Below are 17,794 nucleotides of genomic sequence, written 5' to 3'. Positions count from 1 at the left end.
GGAGTGGGTATAAGTTTGGGGGGGGAAGTGCGTGGCACAGTGTCTTTGGCGGGAGCAGAGTCCCAGGAAGGAGAGTGCGGCTGTCTCTCCTCCTGTCTGAGGAAGCGGATGTCTCGGGGTGTCGCCTGAGAGTCCAGAGAGTGCTGAGTTGAGCTGAGGGGATCCGGTGTGCTGAGAGCCTGCGGAGAGAGAGAGGGGTCCAGTCCTAGGAAAGCCTACACAGGTCGTAAGTACTGAGGAATGCCACTGGTCTGCCAGAGTCAGAGGGGACCACTCCGGAAGAGGTTCGGGGATCCAAGAGTCAGCTATCTGTAAAGGGGGTACCTAGGTTGAGGACCCTGAAGTTGTAAAGGGGGTACATAGTCAGTGGACCCTGAAGAGTTCAAGGAGTAAAGGGGGCACCTACAGTCTGGGCCCTGAATTGTATTGCGTGTGCCAGTTACAGTGATAATTATTCAGAGTTCTACAAAATACTTCTTCAAGCTGTCAGGCGGGGGAAAGTATTCAGAGACTTACACAGTGAAGCAGTGTCAGGAGTTCTACCGTTCTCAGTCTTGGATCTACTGGACTATAGGTCTGGGATTCAACACTTCTTCTGCTAAACAGTGTTCTCAGAGTCAGTGAGCGTTGGCTGGCGTCAAGGAAGCGCCAAAGGCATTTTCAGGATCAAAGTCCCAATTGTAATTAGTTCAAGCCTCAAGGAGTATCCCACTCATTCCCTTCTCACATCCCCTTAATTTATAATAAAAAAACACAAACAAAGATGCCGGAGTTGTTGCTGCTTCAGTTGTCACACCTGGGGACTCAGCTCACATGGGCTGGAGAGGATTCCGGTACTAATGGCAGACCCACATCAGGCCACAGGCCTGGAAACCTTGCTACACTTCTATCAAGCCCTCAGTGCCCTAATTATAATAATAGTCGATCCAGAATAAGATTAACTGGGGATAAGCCTGGCACACTCAACCGGGATGTCCAAAGTTTGTCTTATTTCCCAGAGCTACTCCATGTTGACAATTATATAGGTGCAACTCACAATTAGAATATCATCAAAAAGTGAATTTATTTTAGTAATTCAATTCAAAAAGTGAAACTTCTATATTTTATAAAGATGCGTTACACACCGAGTGATACATTTCAAGCATTTCTTTCTATTAATTTTGAGGATTATGGCTTACAGCTAGTGAAAACCTAAAATTCTGTATCTCAAAAAATTACAATATTACATAAGACCAATTAAAAAAAAAAAAGGATTTTCAATACAGAAACGTTGGCATACAAAAAAGTATTGTCCATGTACAGTATAGTATGCATTCTCCGGACTGCAGAAAATGTTGCATTTCATTTGGAAATCAAGGTCCCAGAGTCTGGAGGAAGAGTGGAGAGGCACAGAATCAAAGCTGCATGGGGTCCAGTGTGAACTTTCCACAGTCAGTGATGATATGGGGAGCCATGTCATCTGCTGGTGATGGTCCTCTGTGTTTTGTCAAGTCCAAAGTCAGCGCAGCCCTCTACCAGGAAATTCTAGAGCACTTCATGCTGGAGAATTATCGAGAAGCTGATTTCATTTTCCATCAGGACGTGGCACCTGCCCACACTGCCAAAAGTACAAATACCTGGTTTAATGATCATGGTATTACTGTACTTGATTGGCCAGCAAACTCGCCTGACCTAAACCCCATAGAGAATCTGCAGGGTATTGTCAAGAGGAAGATGAGAGACACCAGACCCAACAACGCAGACGAGCTGAAGGCCGCTATCAAAGCAACCTGGTCTTCCATAACACCTCAGCAGTGCCACAGGCTGAATGCCTCCATGCCACGCCGCATTGATGCAGTAATTTATCCAAAAGGAGCCCCGACCAAGTATTGAGTGCATACTATACTGTACATGGATATACTTTTCAGTAGGCCAACATTTCTGTATTACATTTTTTTTTATTATTAATCTTTTGTAATATTCTAATTTTCTGAGATAGTGAACTTTGGGTTTTCACTAGCTAGCTGTAAGCCATAATCAAAATTTAAAGAAAGATATGCTTGTAATATATCACTCTGTGTGTAATGCATCTCTATAAAATACATGAGTTTCACTTTTTGAATTTAATTACTGAAATAAACTTTTTGATGTCTAATTTTATGAGATGCACCTGTATTTCTCTAATCTTATAGTGTTACCCATTTTGAGCAATCTATTCCTTCACCGTAGGCTCTGTAGATTTCCAGTGTCTCAAAATTAATTTTTGAGTCTGAAAAATAGCTCGGGCTATTGCTTGCTTGGGGATATCTTCAATGGGGATGTCATCTATTATACCCAACAAACATTGTTTAGGGTTTTCTCGAATCTGGACTTGGAAGACCCTATTATCGGTACCTATAACCCCCTTCCAGTAGACATGCAGTTTTGGGCATCGCCACAAAAGATGTACCAGGTCACCATGATCCCTTATGCAATGAGTGCAAGTGGGGTCATCCCACACACCCATTCTGGCTAGTCTAGCAGGAGCATAGTGGACTCTCAAAAGAAGGTAAAGTTGGGATAGCAACAATAAGAGAACACTGAGTAACCACTAATAAAGCCTCTTCCCATTGTTCTATCTCAAAAGGTACCAACATTTTTCCCATTGGAAGATCCCTTTACTTGTACAATCTGGGAGGAACATATTAAGTAACTTTGCATAGCTGCAGGATATGAATCTCTTATAGGAAGTCACCCCCAGGGCTGCCTTTAGGGGGGGGGGGGAACAGCCCATACACATGTAGGGGCCCCAGGCGTTCCAAGGGGCCCTGACGCCCAGGCCCAACCAACGAGATCAAGTTGTTGCTGCTGTAGTAACTAGCAATTGCTAAAGCAGGGTGGCCGCAGATTAAGCTGATGCAGCTGAAGGGATGTATCTTTGCTGAATATATGGGAATGTCTCTTTGCTGGATTGGGATGTCTCTTTGCTAAATATATGGGGGTGTCTTTTTGCTGGATTGGATTCATTTTCATATATTAAGTTGACTCGGTGGAACGGCCAGAGGGCCAGCCCTGGGGAATGTTGCTTGTCAGGCCCGGAGGTGCCCACGCCTAAAGCTGTGTAAGGGGCCCCAAAATTTCTGACGGCTGCCCTGGTCACCCCATACAAGTAATTAAAAATGGGAGTGGGACTCTGTACCCTAATGCATAGATTAGCTTTAGATAATGTCATACGAGAAATGTGAGTTTGACTGACAAAATAAGGGCTCTTTCAGACGGCCGCTCCGCTGTTTGTGTCCGCTGCGGGACTTTTTTTTTTTTTTTTTCACGGAGCGGATGACATTTGTGTCATCCGCTCCGTGTGCCCGCATATCATCCCATCCGTTTGCGGATGATATGCGGACATAATGTAAGTCTATGTGGATTGCGGATGTCAGCGGATGACACCGCTGACATCCGATTTTCCTTCCTTTCCGTTTTTTGAACGGAATAAAAATAGGGTTCTGTTCCGTTCCAAAAAATGGAACAGAACTGAAAGGAGGAAAATCGGATGTCAGCGGATGGTATTCCGCTGACATCCGCAATGCCATAGACTTACATTATGTCCGCAAATCATCAATCATCAATCAAAAAAATAGGATGATTTGCGGACATACGGAGCGCCCGTGTGAAAGGGCCCTAAGGATACAGAAAAGCATGAAATTTTTTTTTTTTTTGAATGTGTTGAATTCGTTTTAGTGTTTAAGGTGCCATAACCTTTTTATGGACAAAATGATCAGCCATCTCTGATTATATACATAAGGTATAAAATACAGCTATATTATTTGTCTGTGTAAAAGGGTTAAGCAGAACCATTAAAAAAAAAAAAAAAAAAGTTGGATTATTATTAGGCGTTTGTAATGCATTTTTAACAAGCACACTCGGATCCATTTGCCATCTAAAGACGCAAACCCTTTTATTACAAGTGGAATGTACATCAGCGGAGAGGAAATCTATTCAACAAAGCCAACGGCTGTCGAGCCACGAGTTACAGAACGGGGAGAGGGGTGATTAATTAGAGGTGCCAGAGACAGGCCTGAATAACACTCCAAGACGGCGCTATGGTACAAAAGTGTTGCTGAAAGCGCCGCTTAAATTATAAGAGAAAATCTTATACAAAAGAGTACAATGGCGGGAGTAGACAGAACAAATTCAGAGCATGATTAGGGGAGAATGTGTTGAAAAGAGTTCTGGTTATGGAGAGAAGCAATTTTGAGGAGGACAGTGATCTTTAGATACTTTTCTATAATAGTAAAAGTATAGAGCATGTACTACACGGGGTGCCAGATCATGGCCCTCTGCCCCAACTACCTCTCAGACCGGTCCACATCTGTGCATTTTGGGGTGCGTTTTAGGAGCAGTATGTTAAAAAAGTCCTACTTGCTATGTGCTTTCATCAAAATGCATGTCATATAGAGTTCAATGGTAACACACCTAAAATGCAGCACACAGATGTTAAAAGCCAAAGCAAACTCAAACTGGTATTTTTTAGAAAAAGCATGGGCAAACTAACCGAAGACACATGACCCGTGACGTAACGTGTAGGGAGGAGCGAGATGACATCATTGCCAGAACCAGACGTGCGGTCCAGAGAGGGTGTTCTTAAATATATACTACCTGCTGTTATGTGTGTTCATATTTTATGCATCCAAGTGCTGCTTTTTTCAAATAAATGAAGGCGATTTTATTTACTACACCATGGCGGTTCTTTTGTCATCTTGCTATGTTGTCTGAGTGTGCATAGGCTAACCCTGAGGAGAGGTTCTGAGTTTTAAAGGGCCAGATATCGCATATATCTGTTAATACTGGCAGAAGGCCTGGAGAAGTCAGGCGCTAGAAACGTATCCATTTCAACTATTAAACGCCATATGACCTGAATTGGATTTTGGGTTTCATAAGGAAGGTGAATGGACTGTTAGCACAGAGGTGTGGTGTACACAATAGTTGGTGGTACACATTTATTTTGGGCACAATTGTATATGCCTTTTGGAATTCCTGCAACACACAGATTCTGAATATAACATACTGGAGCACTGCCTATTCACTGTTTAATATTTGGAGCTTGAATGGACTGAGCATAAGATTTGTGACGATTGTTCATGATTTGCACAATTTCATGAATTGGTGCTATAAGCAATTTGCATGTAAAATATGTATATTTTTGGTTTATAACTGAGCAGTAACCAGGGGCAGCGCGGAATCTTTTCTTATTCTTTATCGACCCTATTTTTTTTTTTTTTTTTTTTAGAATTGAGGGCCTCTACCTTTACAGTATAAATATATCTTCTCACTTACTGTTGAGTCTACAGGGAAGGATAAGGAGAGTAGTCTCCCTAATGAGACACAGATGGCAAAAAACAGAACGTGTTTTTAAAGCTGGAAAAACCCATGTTAAAAGGAAAAAAAAAAAAAAAAGGTCCCCCCACAGGGTAATGTCATAATGTGCTAGTATTCACCACTTTCTGTCCCCATGAGACTTTGGACAAGCAATGGGGGGGAAATTGTCATCAGGTACAGGAAGGCACATACAGCAATTAGAATGGTGAAAATTCAAACCTATCCTCTAAAAAACGGAATTTTTGTAAAATCTTACCTGTAAAATTCCTTTCTCTGAGTCCTCCGACAGTCGCCGCCTCTTCATATTCGTCACATATGGGGTATTAGACTTTGCTCCGAAGGAGTAGCTAGGCAACAGAATATGTTAACATTAAAGCTTTTAACATATCCCACCCTCAAGGGGTGGTCCCCTCAGTCAATACCCTCCTACTTCCTGCAACCATATCTCAGTTTTAGTGGAATAGCAGTAGAGTATACAACCAAACCCCAAAAGAGGGGCGGGGGCGGCGACTGTCGGAGGACTCAGAGAAAGGAATTTTACAGGTAAGATTTTACAAAAATTCAGTTTTCTCTTACGTCCTCCGACAGTCGCCGCCTCTTCATATTCGTCACATATGGGGACGTCCCAAAGCAGTGCAAACATGAGGGGTGGGAAACGCATCCGCGCCGAAAAGGCAACGCAGTCTCCGCATCAAAGAAAGGAACCTTACCAAAGGAAGGAAACCAGCTGGGCAACAGGAAAAACAAGTGCTCAACAGGAGCAACAACCCAGGAAAAGACAAATAACCAGGGGATAAAACACTTATCCCAACAGCCAGAGGTCCCCAACAAGGGACCCTAGGGAATTGCCGCACTAAGAACCTTGCGGCCAAAGGAAGCATCCGCCGATGCCTGAACATCTACTTTGTAGAATTTTGTGAAAGTGTGCACGGTCGACCAAGTCGCCACCTTACACACCTGGGCTACAGAAGCCCCATGACGACAGGCCCAAGACGTACTCAGAGATCTAGTCGAGTGCGCCTTCACAGGCACAGGGGGAACCTTCCCCTGCAAGGCATAGGCCTGTTCAATGGTCTGCCTGATCCATTTGGCGATGGTAGAGGCCGACGCCGCCATGCCCTTCCGAGGACCCTCTGGAAGAACAAATAAGGAGTCCGTCTTTCGAAAAGACTCAGTCGATTTAAGGTAAACCCTTATCGCCCGAACAACATCCAGAGAATGTAATCTCACCTCCGTAGGATGTTTAGGCTTCGCGCACAGCGAAGGCAAGACAATATCCTCATTGAGATGGAATTCCGAAACTCGTTTCGGAAGAAAAGAAGGATTAGGTCGCAAGACCACCCTATCCAAATGAACAACCAGATACGGAGACTTGCAGGACAAAGCTGCCAGCTCCGACACTCTGCGAGCCGAAGTGATCGCCACCAAAAAGGCGACCTTTTTGGACAACATAGACAACGAGATCTCCCTGATCTGTTCAAAAGGAGCACGTTGCAACACAGACAGAACGAGATTCAAGTCCCAAGGGGGCAAAGGATCCCTCCTAGGAGGAACCAGATGCCGCACACCCTGAACAAAAGTGTCAACCAAGGAGTTGGAAGCCACGGGACGTTGAAACAGAACGGCCAGCGCAGACACCTGACCCTTTATCGTAGCCAGCGCCAAACGCTGATCGACACCCGTTTGAAGGAAGGACAGCACTCGGGAAACCGAGTACGTGCGGGGTGAAAACCCCCTGGACTCACACCAGGCAAAATAGGCCTTCCAAGTACGGTAATAAACCTTCCCCGAGGAAGACTTCCTCGCGTTGATCAAAGTATGAACGACCTCTGGGGAGAGAGCCTTCTCCTTCAGGACCTCGGTCTCAACAGCCAGGCCGTCAAAGCCAGCGACTGTAAAGCAGGATGGTATATCGGTCCTTGAGACAGGAGATCGTCTCGAAGAGGCAGACGCCACGGGGCGTCGACCGCCAGATTCACGAGGTCTGCGTACCAGGACCGGCGAGGCCAGTCCGGTGCCACAAGAATCACCGTGCTGCGTTCCGAGTGTAACCTGCGAAGGAACCTGGACAGCAACTGAATCGGTGGAAACGCGTACATCAGCCTGTACTGATGCCACGGAGCCACTAACGCGTCCGACGCGTCTGCCCGAGGGTCGCGCGTCCTTGCCACGAACCTTCTCACCTTGTTGTTGAGACGAGACGCGAACAGGTCCACATCTGGAAGACCCCACTTCGCGCACAACATCTGGAAGACAGCCGGGTGGAGAGACCATTCCCCCTGATCCAGGGTCTGGCGACTCAGATAGTCCGCCTGCCAGTTCTCCACCCCCGGAATGTGAACCGCCGTTATCGCCGGGACATGAGTCTCGGCCCAAGACAGAATGTCGGCCACTTCTCGAGCCGCTCGGGCACTCCTGGTGCCCCCTTGGTGGTTGATGTAGGCCACCGCCATGGCATTGTCCGTCTGCACCCGAACCGGGCAGCCCTGCAGCCGGTCCGTCCAGCGATGAAGACAGAGATTTATCGCACGCAATTCCAGAATGTTGATCGGAAGGGAAGACTCCCCCTCCGACCAAGTTCCCTGGGCGGACAGAACGCCCAGAACACCACCCCAGCCCGACAGGCTGGCATCCGTGGTGATCACTGTCCACGAGATAGGACGAAACGACTTGCCCCCGGACACCATCGGGGACTGGAGCCACCACAGAAGGTCTCTTCTGGTGCGATGACTCAATGAGATTTGAAGATCCAGAGATTGAGGTCGCCCGTCCCACATGGACAAGATCTCCGCTTGGAGACCCCGCGTGTGAAACTGGGCGAAGGGAATCGCCTCGAAGGCCGAGACCATCAATCCCAGACATCTCATGCACGTCCGCAGAGACGAGTGCGGAACGTCCCTGAGGGACCTGACTTCCTCCCGAAGAGTTCTGAGTTTGTCTTCCGGCAGGAAGACCTTCGCCTGCACCGAGTCCAGAATCATTCCCAGGTAGGGAAGACGAACCGACGGACTCAGTGTCGACTTTGGAAAATTTATCGTCCAACCAAACTCCTGCAGAGTTTGCATCATGACAGACAGGTCCTTCTCCAGACCCTGGCTGGTCGCAGACCGAACCAGAATGTCGTCCAGATACCCCAGGACAGAAATGCCCTGGGCCCTCAATAATGCCAGAACCGGTGCAAGCACCTTGGTGAAAACCCGCGGAGCCGAGGCGAGACCAAAAGGCAACGCCACGAACTGGTAGTGATCCTCCGCAATGGCAAATCGAAGGTACCTCTGGTGACCCTCGAAAATGGGGATGTGAAGATACGCATCCTTCAAATCGATGGAGGCCATGAATTCCCCCGGAACCAGGGCAGCCACCACCGACCGCAGGGATTCCATGCGGAACTTGCGAACCCGCACAGAGCGGTTCAGAGCCTTCAAGTCCAGAATTGGACGAACCTTGCCCTCCTTTCTGGGCACGGTGAACAGATTGGAATAAAACCCCCGAAATCTGTCCCGATGAGGCACCGGAACTACCACTCCCTGAGCCCTCAGGTCCCGCACCGCCAGGTGCAGGTCCCGTAAACGCTCTGGAGACAGTTGAAGATTTGAGGGAAAAAATCTGCTCTCCGGCCGAGAGAGAAACTCGATCTTGTAACCAGATCGAACGATCTCCTGAACCCCTCTGTCTCGCACGCGGGCCAACCAGGGCTGAAGAAAACCGAGCAAGCGTCCCCCCACCCCAAAACTGGGTGAGGGCGCCCCTTCAGGCCGCACTGTTATGGGCTGCGGATCCGGATTGACCGGTCTTCTGTTTTCCAGACCAGGGCTTCTTCTGAGAGCCTTGACCTTTGAACGGTTTGCCCTTGTAGTGCGACCGAAAGGCACGAAAGGACCCCTGAGGGGGCCGAAAATTAGCATGCTTCTTCCCAGAAGCCCCCTTAGCCTTGGGGAAATGGGGCAAGAGAGTGCTCTTACCTCCGGTGATCCCCTTAATCAACACATCCAAGGACTCCCCAAAAAGGCGAGACCCATCATAAGGCAGATTGGCTAAGGTCTTACGTGAAGACTGGTCCACTGACCAACATTTCAACCAAACCAGGCGGCGAGACAACACCGCCACGCTGTGCACACGTGCAGCCAACGGGACTAGGTCCAAGTCCGCATCACACAGATACATGACACCCTGGTGGATTTGATCCACCATATCCAGGGTCGCCGGCGAGGCCGAATCGGCCACTAGGACGCGCCTAAGCATCTGCGTCCAACTTGCGACCGCCTGGGCCGCCATGAGAGAGGCAAACAGAGCCTTAAGCATAGAACCCATAACAGAATAAGTATGACGGGCAAGAGACTCCAATCTCCTATCCGTGGCATCATGGAACACAGGGGAATCCTCTGCAGGAATCGCAGTGGATTTGTTTAAAACCGCAATTGCGTGATCCACTGGGGGTGGCACACACCACCTTTCATCAGTGGAAGGCGAGAAAGGATAACGCAGCTTGAACCTACTTGGTACAGCAAAAGGTTTGCGTAGATTGCGCCATTGTTCCTTAACAGCGCGCTGAAAATCATCATTGCAGGGAAAAACCTGTGGCGTCCTGCGTTTTCTCTGCGTCCCATAAGCCGCCAAGGCAGCGGGGGGACACACTTCATCCTGCAAGCGCAGCGTTTGTTTTATGGAAGCAATCAATTCATCCATGATTGCAAGCTCTTCAGGCGAGCCAGGGGGAGAATTATCAACCCCTTCAACTTCAGCCTCCACCTCGGACCCCACTAGATCCAGGGAGGAGCGGGACCCCGATAAGGAGGCCCCTGCCATAACAACCCCATCACCTTCACCCTCAGAATCAGAGGAAAGAGCAACTCTGGGTCTTTTAGTAGATTGAGCAGCCACCAGCATCTGCACCTGAGCAGCAAGGCCAGCCACAATAGTGGCTAAATCCCCCCCTGGGGGGGAAACAGCGGCTTCCCCTGTCCCCTGGCTTTCCACCAAGGCGGTAGGAAATTTGCCCTCCTGAGAATCCATTGCCCCTATAACAAATGCCGGATAATAAAGGGTTAACTGCCCCTTTAACAAGCGCGGCGAGCGCAGTCCACCGCACCACACACAAGCACAAGGAGACCCCCACAGGGACAATAAAACTGACACAGGCAATGGATAGGAAGGATATAACCTGAGGAGACCCTCGCCGCTGCTGCTGCCTCGATCGGTGTTCCTTGAGAAGAGGAAGTGATGCTGCCAGGGCGCCCTATGAAAGCCTATGGGAGGCTACAAGAAAATGGCCGCCATGCATGTAGAACATGCGGCCGGAGCGAGTGTAGGCAAAATGGCGCCGTTTGGCGCCGAAACCGCCGCTCCACAGTACAGTAATGCACACATGTCTGTATATAAAAAAACATGTCAGATCGCCGCAGCGATCGCTGTATAATGCCCAAACATGCCACAAAACATGCCCCACAGCACACAGCTTCTCACACTGACAAGGCTGACACACACAGTGTCACACAGCTCCCCCCCCCCCCCCCTTGCAGCCCACAGCATGCAGCCGAGAGATAGGGAGACAAACAGTGTGAATAGAGGCAGGTTACACAGTCCCAGACTGACACCCCCCCCAGACAGACAGGTCCCCACATAAATACACTTACCTCACAGTGGCGTGGGGGACCCGCACAGGCGAACAAGCCGCTGCACATGAGGCAGGGAGAGTCGCATACAAGACGCACAGAATGGGGGTTAAGAAACCGCACAGCGTCCAGTGAGGTAGCCACCTCACCAATCATCCCTGCACCGAACAGGGATGGGTCGTTCACTGTGCCAGGAGCGTTACTTGGCTGAACGCTCGATGGCAGGCTGGGAAGCCACTGACCCACGACCTGCGACCAGGGGGATCAGCCCGAGACCCAGCCCGCATGATCCTCTTCATCCGAAGAACTAACTAATGCTGACAAAAAGAACAGCTAAGTAAAGGCAGAGAGAAAACTCAAACAAAAAATCAAAAAAGAAGAAAGAGTCTGGGGCACAAAGCCCCAGCACAGAGAGAGCCAGCCACTCCTGACAAGCTAGACATTAAAACTGAGATATGGTTGCAGGAAGTAGGAGGGTATTGACTGAGGGGACCACCCCTTGAGGGTGGGATATGTTAAAAGCTTTAATGTTAACATATTCTGTTGCCTAGCTACTCCTTCGGAGCAAAGTCTAATACCCAATATGTGACGAATATGAAGAGGCGGCGACTGTCGGAGGACGTAAGAGAAATGTGTTTTTGTGTGTGTCCCTGTTGGGGAGATTTCCCATCACTTCCTGTTGTGTCTATAGTTTGGCATACTGCTCCCAAGTATAGACAAAGGTGACAATCCTGCAGTCAGGATTGCAGAACTCACCAAAGCTCCATCTGATTACACTATATTGTCAAAAGTATTGGAATGCATGCCTTTACACACGCATGAACTTTAATGGCATCCCTGTCTTAGTCCATAGGATTCAATATTGAGTTGGCCCACCCTTTGCAGCTAGAACAGCTTCAACTCTTCTGGGAAGGCTGTACACAAGGTTTAGGAGTGTGTCTATGGCAATGTTTGACCATTCTTCCAGAAGGCTTGGGTTGGAGTCCCTGCTCTACTTCATCTCAAAGGTGTTCGATCGAGTTAAGGTGCAGGCCAGTCAAGTTACTCCACCCCAAACTCACTCATCCATGTCTTTATGGACCTTGCTTTGTGCACTGGTCAGTAATCATGTTGGAACAGAAAGAGGCCATTCCAAAATTGTTCCCACAAAGTTAATAGCATGAAATTGTCCAAAATGTCTTGGTATGCCGACTCCTTAAGAGTTCCCCTCACTGGAACTAAGGGGCAAGCCCAACCCCTGAGAAACAACCCCACACCATTATTCCCCTTCCACCAGATGATTTGGACCAGTGCACAAACAAGGTCCATAAAGACATGGATGAGCGAGTTTGGGGTGGAGGAACTTGACTGGCCTACACAGAGTCCTGACCTCAGCCCAATAGAACACCTTTGGGATGAATTTGAGTGGAGACTGTGAGCCAGGCCTTCACATCCAACATCAGTGCCTGACCTCACTAATGTGCTTCTGGAAGAAAGGTCAAATATTCCCAGGAGACACACTTTTAAACCTTGTGGACAGCCTTCCCAGGTGGGCCAACTCAATATTGAACCCTACGGACTAAGACTGGGATGCCATTAAAGTTCATGTGCGTGTAAAGGCAGGCTTCCCAATACTTTTCACAATATAGGGTATCTCTACATTGGCATGGTTATATTTCTAAATGGTGGGCTCTGTTTTCAGGATTGCATTGTAGCACAGTATTCTTTTATGCTTCTGTCTATCAAAGCAAGTCTATGGGTCAGGTCTGACATATTGAAAATAATGCACTGTCCATAGGCTGCATGTCCCAATACTTTTGACAATATAATGTACGTGTGTTCTGCATTCTCGATTGTATGAATCTATCCCGAGCACACAGGCCTCACTGAAAAGTTTTCCTGACGTCATTCAGATGTGATCACATTGTGGCCAGTGTACGTTCCATGTTGAAATCCTCAGAGCACCACTTCACCCGGACAAAAACTGCTCCTAGCAGCCGACTCCATCCAAACTCCACTCATCTTTATTTCCATAATGAGACACAGATTAAAATATCTTCTGTTAAGCACAGCCGCCAGCGCGCTCAATCGCTCCCCACTGTGATTTTCTTCTTACTGTCGCTGGCAACGGTAAGACAAGGATGGGGGGGGCGGCTTTTTTTTTTTTTACAAGAAGGCAAAATTACTTTTTAATCGGCTAATATTAGACTCTGCTTGGCGGTGAATTTTTCGGGTCTTCTTAATAAAAACAAAACACCGTTCTGAGTCGGGAAAAATCAATAGTTTCTGTACGCAGCGGGTGAGATGAGACAGCGGCATCGCACTCCCGAGGCTCATCTATTTTAATCTGCCGGACGGTTAATATTTTAACTGCTTGAGCTGACCGTATGAATCCTCGCAATCTAATAAAGGTGCAGGGAAATCTTCAGCGGAAGGCGAGGCGATAATATATGTGTTGTATATGAGTTATAGGTGAGAGAAGGAAGCACTGGGCTGCTTATTGGATTGGGGAATAGGAGACCGGCTGATGCCGCACAGCCTCAAATTCGGAATTAGAAGAAGACATTCGGAACATTTGCAGAAGGGTGAAATAAAACATTTTCATTTCCAAGATAAATGTAAGTCTGGTATATTGTCTCCTGCCACCCTGCCTGCTGAACTGTGTGAAGCAAAATCAAGCTGAAACAAAGTAGACATCCATTCTACATGCTGCTGCTGAGTGATCCGCAGTGGAAAATTACAAGCTTTTGGCATATCTAAAGAGAATACCAGGCATTTTATACCTGCACCAGCTTGGACCAACGTAACTATGCAAGTACCATCCCCGGCTAATGCCCCTGGAAGCTGGAAATCACTCAAGTAGACACCACTACTTCAGTGATCTCAACTAGTTTCTGGATGTCCTACTACTTAACACAGGAGGTTGGTTGTTTAGCACAGGCACTGTGCACCGCCCTGCCCTTCCAACTAGATCATTTAGAAAACATTCTGTAGTCATTTAGAAGATGCAAAGTATTCCTTGAATGCCGCCTGTGACGAGCGTCAAACCTCCTGTGTTCAGAATATAGCAGGACAGCTTCTCGGTACCGGACCCAAAAGCAAGTGGAGGTCACTGGAGGAGTGATTTCCAACTTCTAGCCCAGGAGTCTCCAAACTTTCCAATCAAAGGGCCAGTTTACTGTCCTTCAGACTTTAGGGGGGTGTCGGACTAAGGCCAGTGAAAGTAGAAAATATCCTGGCGCCCAGTAAGCGTAAACAATGCACAATCTTTGGTGTCATTAGGAGGACTAGTGCCCCATCATTGGTGTCAGTGGAAACCCCCCCCCCATTGTTGATGTCAGTGGGAGGAGCCCCTGCGTTCGCGTCAGTGGGAGGCATAGAGCCCCTGCGTTCGCATCAGTGGGAGGCATAGAGCTCCTGCGCTCGCGTCAGTGGGAGGCATAGAGCCCCTGCGTTCGCGTCAGTGGGAGGCATAGAGCCCCTGCGTTCGCGTCAGTGGGAGGCATAGAGCCCCTGCGTTCGCGTCAGTGGGAGGCATAGAGCCCCTGCGTTCGCGTCAGTGGGAGGCATAGAGCCCCTGCGTTCGCGTCAGTGGGAGGCATAGAGCCCCTGTGTTCGCGTCAGTGGGAGGCATAGAGCCCCTGCGTTCGCGTCAGTGGGAGGCATAGAGCCCCTGCGTTCGCGTCAGTGGGAGGCATAGAGCCCCTGCGTTCGCGTCAGTGGGAGGCATAGAGCCCCTGCGTTCGCGTCAGTGGGAGGCATAGAGCCCCTGCGTTCGCGTCAGTGGGAGGCATAGAGCCCCAGTGTTCGCGTCAGTGGGAGGCATAGAGCCCCTGTGTTCGTGTCAGTGGGAGGCATAGAGCCCCTGTATTCGCGTCAGTGGGAGGCATAGAGCCCCTGCGTTCGCGTCAGTGGGAGGCATAGAGCCCCAGCGTTCGCGTCAGTGGGAGGCATAGAGCCCCTGTGTTCGTGTCAGTGGGAGGCATAGAGCCCCTGTATTTGCGTCAGTGGGAGGACTAGAGCCCCATCGTTGGTGTCAGTGGGAGGACTAGAGCCCCATCTTTGATGTCAGTGGGAGGAATAGTGCCCCATTGTTGCTATCAGTGGGAGGAAAAATGCCCTATATTGGTATCAGTGGAAGGAATTGTGCCCCATCGTTGGTATCAGTGGAAGGAATTGTGCCCCAAGTGCAGGATAAAGGCATGCAAATGGCCGCAGTTTGGTGATCACTGTTCTGAAGGGATCCCACAGGTATGGCATATGCATAGTTAGAAGGGTCCAAGCTACACCATGTAAGGATTTTATGAAATATCAAAATCTGGAATTTTTCCAGACTTTTCTTTGCTGGCAAGGATGGTACATGTGTGACCCTTCCCTAGGATTCTCCCCAGGGCTGCAGTATGGAACAGGAGGGACATATCAGAGGGTGCCTTGCTACATATCAGGGACTTTGCTTAGCCTAACATGAGATGGCAATGGAAAATTTCACTTTTATTAAAACCTAAGCATGATCGTATTGGCCGATCGTTCATGTTTATGGACTGAGCACATATATCTGGACCTGCTCTGGTCTCTGGAGACAGCAATCATCCAGGAATATCTGACTTACACATAAACTAAGCTAGGGGCTTCCACTAACATTCAGAATTTGTCCAGACAGGTGATCATTTCCCAATCTGATCATTTTAGGCTGAATACAGACAATTTAGACTAGGAACTTATGCAGAGATCACAAGAATTTCCAGTCCTTACATGGGACCGTTATCACACATGGGAAGTGTCTTCAACAACCACCAATCACTCACTTTTCTATACAGAAAAGTGAACCACACCATTATATTATTTGTACCATTCACCGACCTAATCAGCAAAAAAAACCTCCAGCCATCTATAGTCATCCTTACCCATCATATCCAGAATACTCTGGTGGTTGGAGATAATGACACAGGGGCCGTCAACCTGAAAGTTTTCCAATCCTTTCACCTCGAAACGCAACCCAAAAAAATATTTCATAGTGCGCACAAAGACCCGGATTATCCTGAGGAAGGAACAGATAAAAGAAGAAGTTTAAAATGGCAACTTCCTAAAAATTCACACTTCATATAAATCAATAAACACAGTCGGTGATTGCTCAGAACATTGTGGATATTTCACATCATTCAACTAGACAGTCTATTGTTGTCAATCAGACTGGCCCTGTCTGGAAGCCTTGTGACTTAAGGGCCATACACACTATAAGATTTTCTGAAGACTTTTTCCTTTGGACTTACCAAAACCATATAATATGAGGTCAAACCTAAACACTTTCCATTTGTATGCAATCTGGCAGGCCCTTGCACTACATAGAAAAGGTAAATCTGAAGGAAATCTAACCACAAAAGTTGGATAGTGTGTATCCACCTTAAATGAGAGGATTGGCAAGACAAACATTGTGCAAGTATCCTTTGGGGGAGATTTACTAAAACTGGAACACTCAGAATTTGCTGCAGCTGTGCATGGTAGCCAATCAGCTTCTAACTTCAGCTTGTTCAATTAAGCTTTGACAATAAAACCTGGAACCTGATTGGTTTCTATGCAGAAGTGAGCCTGATTTTGCACTCTCCAGGTTTAGTAAATCTCCCCCTATCCCTTTTTAAAACCTTAAGAGCCCTTTCACACTGGGTTTTTCAAGCGCTTTTTTGCGTTAAAAAAAAAAAAAAAATGCCTGAAAATCTCAAGAAAAATGCTTCCCATTAAAATCAATAAATGCTTTCACACAGGGGCGGTGCGCTGGCGGGACGGTGAAAAAGATCCAACATGCAGCATCTTTGGAGCCTGTTTGGAGAGCTAAAAAAAATGAAAATAAATGGGAAGCACCTCAAAAGCGCCAAGATTTGAGTCATGTGTCCTTTAAAAACTGCACCGCAAACGTCTCAAAAGTGCTTCGCGTTTTACTTGCGAACCAGTGTGAAAGGAGCTTAACAAACACAGATAATATACACTGAAATGATCCTATAATGGGTTTTAAACAAACATTTGACATCTACTTCTGCCCAGTTTATATAAGTATGTGTCCCCTCCTCTGGCGCACTCAGCTTTTTGAGTGTTGTGAATCAGGCCTCATACACACTGGACATTTTTGCTATCTCGCTATCTCTTCTAGACGCCTTTCTTCCTGGAAGCTGAAAATTTTTTTGACGTGTGTATAAATCATTCCATAGTAGTCATTTATTCATACCATTGAAATGAATTACGCACAAGCGCAAACCACGCCTAACTTTAATGCGTGTTTAGATGCGTTAACACACGTTTACACACATCAAGCGTTTCTGCCAAAATGCTGTTACTCCTGAGTTTTTTTTTTTTTTTCTGCCTCTAAACTCCTCTAAATGTCTATGTGTGTATGCACGTATAAGGTAACATGCAGGGGCATTTAAAGGTAGAAAAAAGCCTCAGAAACCCCTAAGAGCCGTGTCAAAAATGTCCAATGTGCATGAGACCTGGGACTGAAATATCAGAAATCATATCCAAGTTTTTAAGGCAAGTTTAATTGTGAATGATGGGTATGAAGAACAGCACAGCAGACGGGGTTCCTAGATTATAGCTACATGCAAACAGGCATTTCAACCCCCATGAGTTAAATCCTGGCATTTTCAGGTGTGCAGTACGGCGCCTGCGCAGTACGAAGCTCAAGCAAGGAAAGCAGATCCAGAAGAAGACCTACCTGCCTAGGATTCTGTCCCCCCCCCCCCCCCCCGTTTGCTCTGCTTCTTTACAGGTTTGGTGCAGGAGAAGTACTGCATGACCAAGATTATATACGGTCCAAGAAAATCTATAACACGCTGAAATGTCCGACAGCTGGACGACTCTCCGTGCAGTATGTGTTTATG

The 17,794-nt window shown here is 47.6% G+C and overlaps 1 protein-coding gene across 1 annotated transcript in view; it reads right to left on the bottom strand.

The window, feature by feature from the left end:
- AGPAT2 (1-acylglycerol-3-phosphate O-acyltransferase 2) overlaps positions 1 to 17,794 on the bottom strand; it is a 119,457-nt gene that overhangs the window by 35,358 nt on the left and 66,305 nt on the right. The window contains exon 2 of the mRNA XM_082264558.1: positions 15,830 to 15,963. Coding sequence (XP_082120684.1) covers positions 15,830 to 15,963 — 134 coding nt within the window. The remainder of the gene's footprint in view (positions 1 to 15,829; positions 15,964 to 17,794) is intronic.

The sequence above is a fragment of the Pelophylax lessonae genome (genome assembly GCF_965119305.1).
Source record: "Pelophylax lessonae genome assembly, chromosome: 7".
NCBI classification, from domain to species: Eukaryota; Metazoa; Chordata; class Amphibia; order Anura; family Ranidae; genus Pelophylax; species Pelophylax lessonae.
This window is presented reverse-complemented; position numbering and strand designations above follow the sequence as displayed.